Source organism: Lipophrys pholis (genome assembly GCF_963383615.2).
Source record: "Lipophrys pholis genome assembly, chromosome: 6".
NCBI lineage: Eukaryota > Metazoa > Chordata > Actinopteri > Blenniiformes > Blenniidae > Lipophrys > Lipophrys pholis.
Genome location: NC_137629.1, coordinates 8398709 through 8407524, shown reverse-complemented (window position 1 = coordinate 8407524; position 8816 = coordinate 8398709). Strand labels below are relative to the sequence as shown.

The window sequence follows — 8816 nt, the reverse complement described above, 5'->3', positions numbered from 1 at the left end:
TCTTAAACTCACTGGCTATTGGTCATCAAGGATCTAGTAAACTGGATCTCATTTCAATTCTCATTTTCTGACTTGTATTTTAATGGAGCTTTTCTTATTTGCTGTAATCTATGAACCCCTTCAACATGTTTGTATCCATTTGCCAACTGAAGTACAGTACAAGAACGATGAAACATACTAAAGAAAGATTGTCTTGAAGCTCAAAGGGAGACGAGAGTGTGTGGATAGCGTCAATTAGACTCGATCCTGACATCCACATTTGTGGAATAGGTTGCTTAGCCTTGTATGACACTGTTTCTTTGAGGCCTTCGGGTTCACAGCTTCAGCATCGAAACCAGCGCTGACTTTATAATCTGTTCTGAGGATCTGGGAAAAGCTAAAGGAAACATACAAGTAAGAAAAGATTAAAGCGAAAGACAAACGTTCTTATTCCAAGCATAACGTCATTTGGAAACAGCTGTGACCCCAAATGCTAATACACAGCACACAAAGTATTTTCCTAACCATATAACATCAGTTGTGAAACATTTGTAAGCGGGTCCGTGATTACACAGCCAGGGTTCCGGTTTGCGCTGTGTGTTTTAGCGGTTTAAGTACAGTATGGTGTGTTCAGATCTGTCAAGGCTGGAGGATTATAAAGTTTAGACTGACATAAGGTTGAGTGCTAAATCCAGCGGAAAGTCCCCATCTGGACCAATCAGATTACTTTGAGCTGTAAAACCAAAGCCTTGAATCCGATACTCGAGAGTTTGAGGCGTTCGGTGTTGTGACCTTTCCCTTGCTCTGCAAAATGTTATAACTTACTAAATAGGTGTTTTATAATACCCCCGTAATATATATGTGACCTGTTTCAGGCTGATGTGTAAAATCCTGTTACCTTCAACAGTGACATTTTGTATTTATTATGGTGATTTATCAGTCCTCCGTTCACGATTTCATGTTTACCAGCTGAATCTTCCACAGTAAATCATAACCATTTTTTTTTTACGATCACTTCAAATCGGAGAAAGATTTTAAGAGTGCAGCCATGGCCAGAGGCGTGTAAAATAAGCTGGGAAAAATGGCCACAATATAAAACATAGTCGTGGACTTTTAAATGATGTTTTTAGTGTTTATCTTGGCCTAATTCAGTCCAGTCGCTACTTTATTAAAGCAGTGGGATGCAGAGGGGGGCTGAATAGAGTGAGCGAGAGAATAACTGACAGGGAAATTGCAGAGGGAAATTATTGTTATTCCACAATTAAATTATATATACTGGGTGGAATCACCCCTGACAGGGCTGACCATAGCAGCGCTCATGTGTGTGTGTGTGTGTGTGTGTGTGTGTGTGTGTGTGTGTGTGTGTGTGTGTGTGTGTGTGTGTGTGTGTGTGTGTGTGTGTGTGTGTGTGTGTGTGTGTGTGTGTGTGTGTGTGTGAGCGAGAGCGAGTGTGAAACTTTATCCGTCTACCAAGGCCACTGAGGCTACACTGGCAGGGAGGAGAGCGCAGAAAGAGAATCGGAAGGAGAGTGAATTAAAGAGAAAGAAAAGTAGTAACATCAACAGAGTGAAGCTAAAAACAGGCTATTTTCAGGCTGAGTGGGTGTTAGTAAAAACACAGCAAACCCCCAATAATGAACCTATTCTGAACAGTTATGACGACAATACAGTATGTAAAATAAACCATCCTTGATTTTTGTGGCAGGAATCTGACCGCGCTCGCACCGTGTGTTTAGGCACAAACATATTGCAGATGCTGCGAGGAGTCCTTTCATCGTGAATATGGGCCATTTCTCAGAAAGAAATCTGACCTCGTCCTTGTCTGAACGCATTAAATACACACTGTCAAACTTGAAAAATGAATGGGATTCAGATCTAAAAAAAAAAAAATGGCAACTCAGTCTTCATTCTTCCTGAAACACTGACTCTCTGAATACACAAGGTTTCGGATGATATGTAAAGTAAACTGGCCCTATTTTCTCTGCGGAGATATTAATGATCCGTGAAACTTGGGCAAAGACAAAGAGAACGGTCATGCTGAATTGTGTTGATGTTGGCTTTGAGAAGCTAACAGAAAAATCATGTTGTTGTATAAATTTTTGAAAAAGTTGTATTTTCACTGTAACAAATGTCTCTCTTTCATTCACTCATGTTTTCAGTCTTGTAATTTTGATTTTAAGCCATTTGAAGAATCTACCAAGGAAAATTCAGAGGCCAATATTTGGGGCAATGTTGTGTTTCTTTACACAAGGTTGTAGAAACCCTGAGCAGAGCACAGAGACGGAGGCAGGCAGTGACCCTGAACGGCTCACAAGTCCATCACAGGACAATCACATTCACCCATATGAGCATTTGAAGTCGCCCATTAACCTGAAAGACACGTTTATGAACTATGGAATGAAACCAGAATATAATAGAAATATTTTAATGATCACAAGGGTAAATTCTTACCAGAAAACTTGCACACAAACACATAAAAACACCCAGAGCCTCTCCCACTGTATGGTTCCATATAGATCCAATACTAGAAAGATCCCTTTAACTTTTAACATGTCTTTTAAAGTCTTTTATTGACATAGCATTTAATATTTATATCATTTGTTGGTATTATGTTGATTACTTTATTTCCACTATAAATAATATTACTAACTTTATTTTGGGTTTTTTCTAAAAGCTTATTTTAAATAAACTAAATAAGAATAATAAGTAAAAGCTTATTTTGAATAAACTGATCTTTGTTTTTCTGACTGAGAACACAAAATTAAGTGCTTTGTTAGAATGGGACAGAAATATTATTACATGTACAGTATTTCACATATGTGGGTTGTGTCTTTATGTTTGGCTTTTTTGGGGGGGGGGGCTCAAAAGTAGCATTACCGAAATGGTGCTACACTTTTAATGAACACAGTCTTGGTGTTTGTTGTGTTGTATTATTATTTTATATGCAGCCGTGTGTTGTAGTCTGGTATAGTTCCAGAGTATCACGCTGTTTATACAGCGTTACCCACTTGCATGACTCTGTCCAACAATTCGATCCCCCTTGTGTGAAGCTTTGATTGAAGTACCAGCCTTTCTGCATTTTTTTTTTCTTGACTCTCATTTCTGTCTCCATTTCAATACTCAGAAACCACAAACAATCAATAAGTGTTGTGTTTCTTCTACTCGCAGAGTGAGATTGCTTGTGTGTGTTGGTGTCCCTGTTTGACAGTTGTACCTATTTTTTCTTTCTTTTTTTTAATATATATTCTACTTCAGGTCGATAGTGCATATGAGACATTGTGTAGTTGATTGTGAGCAATAATAGTCAGTGACAGCAGTGACCTGCTTCTAAGTTTGAAGAAGCAGCAAAAACCAACTATCTGCATTCATCTGTGTGTAGTAAAAACATTTTATTTGAAAGAAGTGATGTTGTGGGCCAGACCTTTCTCCACTAGCCAGAGAGATTTGCGGGGTCAGGAGGAGGCCTTTTTCCAGCATTATGTTTGTTTTTCCTCAAAATGCCATGATGACAAGAAATCAATGAAGGAAAAACCTGTCAATTATTGTATCAGAACACATGTTTGTAACTTACCTAAAGTGGAAAAAACAAATTCAATTACAGAAAAAGATTAATCGCAAAATCACAAGTTTAACAAAAGGGAGTCACATATAATACAGAAGGATATTTCATAGTCATAGTTATTCATTTCTATTGAATATGGATCTTAATAGCCATTATGTGAAAACTGGAACGTAAACTACTATTTGGCAATAGACACAGAGTTTTACACACAGACTTTACTCATGACTTGAAAATCAGTAACCCCGCAGACCCAGAAAGACAAACAATCCTACACACTCACATGTACAGGACATTTACAGACTTAATAATAAAAATCTTTCACCTTGTTTATGACTGATTTTCCTTCTTATTGCATTTGATCAAAAAACAACCCCAAAAAAGTTGTATTTTATTCAGAAAGTAAATGCTTAATATTAACCATATGTCTGCTTTTATATATATATTGCTTATAATGAGGATGACGTACACATCTGTTGAGTATTTTAACATAAATTTGATTGTGTTGAATTGAAAAAAATGCTAGATGAACACAAATTTGAACAAGGCATACGAGTTCAGTTGGAATATACAGAAGAAATAAAACAAACATGCACACAGAAAACTATTCTCACAGAGAAACCCCTCAAACCAGAGACCACTGTGTGGCACAATTTACAATTCTTGAGCCTGCTAGAGATCCAAACACCTGTTTTCTTTTAATTTAACATAGGTACCATTATAGGTAGATTTTACATTAATTTTCTTACCATCAAAAAACAAGCAAACATACAGTAGGTCCACATAAATCGTTCAATGTGATCATATTGAGCCGCCTTTATTGGTGCTTCGAAATTACACGTTTCTGTCAATTTGTGTCACTTACAGAGGTTTTGCGACCAACCGTCTTTCGGCTGTAAAACAAAACAATGTCTCCTCTGGACGCCAAGTTTAATACTGCATGTCATAAGCTATGAATGACTCCTAGACTGCTATATTTGAGCAAGTTTAGATACCTGATGGGCTACAAATAGTACAATCACATAAAAGTCACAGGCTATGCAGTTAGCTGAATTTGTTGCAGTGGATTTTTTTACGAGGCGTCTTTGGTTTACCTCCTCGGGATCCCTCAGATTTATGTTGTGATCCCTGTGTGGGTTCCTGACTCACAAGTTTTGGAACCGACGTCTCACACAAAGGTCTCTCCTGTCTCAGCCTATTTATTCAAATGAGACTGTAAACTCTGTGAAATTCCACCGGGGAGGAAACCGGGGACTTGAACCTCATCGCGAATAGAATCTAGTTGGACAGTTTTAACTATTGGGACCAAGATTGTATTTTTCTAACAATCAATTTTTCCCCTTCTCTCCTCTCTGTGTTTCTCTGCGCAGCACCCTCAACAACAATAACATCACCCTCATCCCCCTGTCAAGCTTCAACCACATGCCCAAGCTGCGGACGCTGTGAGTATAACACACTGTGACACACATATAGATGTACACACAAACACACACACACAGACTCAAACGGGGCATATGAACATAATGCACACACAATGCACACACTGGTATTAGCTTCTACTGTAAAATTCACTGCTCACACACACCGCATACATACACACTGCATACACACTTTCACAGCCTGGCAGCAGAGCCTGTATGTGATCATCTAATCATGCAATAATAAGAGACCAACTCTTCCATTGTTTCATGACTGTGAATAATCATGTGGCCATTATGTCGTACGTACACACTGTATGGATACAGTGACAAAATGTTCATGCAACACACACACACACACACACACACACACACACACACACACACACACACGCACACTCACACACACACACGCCTGTGCTCACTTGGGTAATGAGAACATCATTAATACCACAATCAAGGGTTTTTTAGGCTCCATGGTTCAATCTGCTACTTTGATTCAGTTAAAGAGAAACCTTGACTGATGTCACAGCACACACACACACACACACACACACACACACACACACACACACACACACACACACACACACACACACACACACACACACACACACGTGGCACAAACATAGATTTCTATGCCTTTTGGAGATAACACAATAATTTCCTGCAGACTGTTTCCAAACTCTGCCATACCTGCTCTTTGCCTAACCCGATCTCTAACATGGCCCTAAAACATGTCCACCAAAGATTTATTCACCTTTCCTCCTGCATTTGATTGTACAATCATTCAACTCTATGGATGTATTGTATTGGAGACAATACATTGATTTATATAGATTTTTTTGCATACTTACTGTAACCAAACCATAGCCAGAGGTGTCGACCAGGGTATCTGTGGGTAAACAGCATATACCCACTTGTCTTTCTGTCAGCATTGCGAACACCCACTTCAAAATCCCCCATAATGCACCACTCTGCAGAATTTACGTCATTACGAGGCAAGTATTGCGAACCGCAAAATTTGACCAAAATTCATTGATTATTTAAATACTTTTTTCTCCTTATTCAAGGGTTTATTTTCGAGCATTATAAATATGAATTGTTTGTGATACTTGAAAGGAGTGGAACTCTTGTACAAGCCCATCGGGTCTTGTTCCCTCTTTGTACCACTTTTGTTGATGTGTGCTAAATATATAAACTAAACTACATTAAATTAAACTAATAGAGTGCATGCCTCTGTTTCTTAAAAAAAGAAAAAAGGCGTTTCTGGACTACTTTAAAAGAAGGCAAAAATGGAGCGTATACCCACTTCACCAATGCAATACTGACCATAACCAGTATTTACCTACCCTAAGCCTTACTATGTGGAGGCTGTGAAAGATTAAACGAGTGAAGGAGTCGAGTTGGCTTTCTTTATTGCCTCCAGCAACATGACAGTTCCACTCTCAAACATTTTTTTCCCTGTGCGTCATTTCCTCTTTTAACACCTCCCCGTCACCAACACATCCCCACACGTCACCGACACACCCACTCCATTCTGCTTAATAGAACCTTCCTCCAGGTGCACACCACAACTACAACTTTAACCTAAACTCAACTGTAACATTATCCTGAATCATGTCTTCACCCAATTATTAAGTTCCCTCAATTGTTGTTTCCATAGTAACAGGAATCCTCTACATCAATTTGCAATCAGGTTTAGGTCCCCACTAGTGTAGAAAAACAATGACACACACACACACACACACACACACACACACACACACACACACACACACACACACACACACACACACACACACACACACACACACACACAGCGTTGCTCCCACACAACCCCTGCAGGCCAAATCCTCTCCTCTGATTGATTTGAGAGACCTTTGATTTGAGTGTGTGTCTATTTGTGTTCTGCATCTCGTGTGTAAAGGAGATCCCACAGTTGGCTGGGAAACGGCCGGGCGTCTCGAGAGACTTTCTCCCCACGATCTGGTGGGACTGCCTCAGAGGCAGACTGTAGGTTGGGTTCTTCTTGGCCACACTCGAGTTGAAAGTCGCCAAACCAGCATGCATAGGATGGGATTTCCTCCCCAAATCATCATCAGTTTTAAGAGGCTCTAGTGTGGTCATACAGCCCTACTTAACATTCAGTAATGTGGAATTACATCAATGCAACACAGAGCAATGGACCAGCAGCGCTGCAGCCGCAGAAGTACTATTCTATCTGTAGCAATAATTTTCATTGTTCAACTTTTGACCGACAGCGTCCGTCAGCAGACCATCACAGAGCAGGGTTTCTATTTTCCTGGCGTCCTGGTGCGGCTCGAGTGGCAATACAGCTTGAAATCAGCCTGTAAAAATTGGATTTCAAACAGCAGCGCGGCGCACAGTTGCCAGCAGATTGAGTGCAGGGTTACCAATATCCAATATCTTTTAATCAGAGGCCCTCGTATGCTTCTGTTTTCTGTCAACACTGAGTGACTGTCTCCTCTCACTTCTTCGTTCCTCCACATTTTGTTTCTCCTCCTCGGTGTCTCTGCATTCAAGTTCACAATAATTTTTATTATCATCATGAGGCTGACAAGCCCCCCACTACTCTTTCATGAGGTCTTGTTTTAATCCATTCAGTTTCATTCCAGTTGTTTCTGCCTCCCTGCTACAATCTGAACTCTTCTTTTGGTGTTAGTCCTTCCTTAATATGTTAGCATGCTTTGAACTAATTATGAATACAGAGAAATTTAAACATAAAAGATACTGTATCAGGATTTTAATGGATCAAACCTACAGCCTAAAAAAACAAACCATCTTCAATCTGGCTCGTGGGGTGACACAGCATATTCTGAAATCGGCAATTGAGACGATACATTTTTTTGAATTAAACTAACTGCCGTCCCTTTATCAGTGACTGTAAGTCTTAAGTCCCATTCACACAACAATATTTTCAGGTGAAAAGGGAAAACTTTTGTTGTGTTTTGGGGGTCTGTTTACATGACAACAGTGAAAATGCAACTTTTTGTGGAACTGTACATGCACACCACGGTCATAGTAAATAGTTCTTCTGCACATGCTCAGTAGAGCCCATCGGAACAATGTTGCCTCCGTGGTGTCATGACCCACAGTTCATATTCTCCTGGACTTGGTAATATTATTTTGACAGTCACCGTAATAACAATAATAACTGGTCTGTCCACTAGAATGTCCGCGTTCTCTCCTTTGTTAATGTTTATTGCATAGTGTTGTCTGCTGTGTGTGTGGGTGTGTGTGTGTGTGTGTGTGTGTGTGTGTGTGTGTGTGTGTGTGTGTGTGTGTGTGTGTGGTTTCATTACAAAAACAACCAACAGCACTACATCGTTTTCACCATTTCTGCTGCTTCCAAGTAAAAGGACATTGCCGTGTAAAGGTGAAACCTTTCTGAAACAAAACAGCAAAAATGATGCGTTTTCACCTGAAACATTGTGAAAACGGGGCCTTAGAAACAAAACTGCGGAAATTAAACATTTGCGAGGCTGCTGCAGGCCTCACAAAGATTTCATTCTTAAACATGTTGGAAAAATTTACATGACTCCGTTTTGCACAAAAGTGTCTCATAATTATTGACAATGTCTCCAACCTGTGGCCAATTATTCTACATTTAGTTCTACAAAATGCGAGAAATGAACTGTTAGCATGTCATTCCATTCTGCATTCAGCAGATTTCACACTTTTTTCATCTCGAAGTCTGATATCAGAAAGTGCCGGCCTGGGCAGAGACCCTTTATTTATATTGTCAAGAACCGTCATTTTAGCTATTGAAACCAACAGTGAGGGCGAGAAATACAAAGCTGATGGTGATGAAAACCAACTTAGCATCAAATCCAAAC

At 39.7% G+C, this 8816-nt stretch overlaps 1 protein-coding gene across 1 annotated transcript in view; it reads left to right on the top strand.

The window, feature by feature from the left end:
* Positions 1-3998: 3998 nt before the first annotated feature.
* Positions 3999-8816, top strand: part of slit3 (slit homolog 3) — a gene marked incomplete at its 5' end in the record, with an annotated part of 96987 nt that continues 92169 nt past the window's right edge. The window contains 2 exons of the mRNA XM_080465538.1: positions 3999-4003; positions 4909-4980. Of these exons, the coding sequence (XP_080321664.1) occupies positions 3999-4003; positions 4909-4980 (77 nt within the window). The remainder of the gene's footprint in view (positions 4004-4908; positions 4981-8816) is intronic.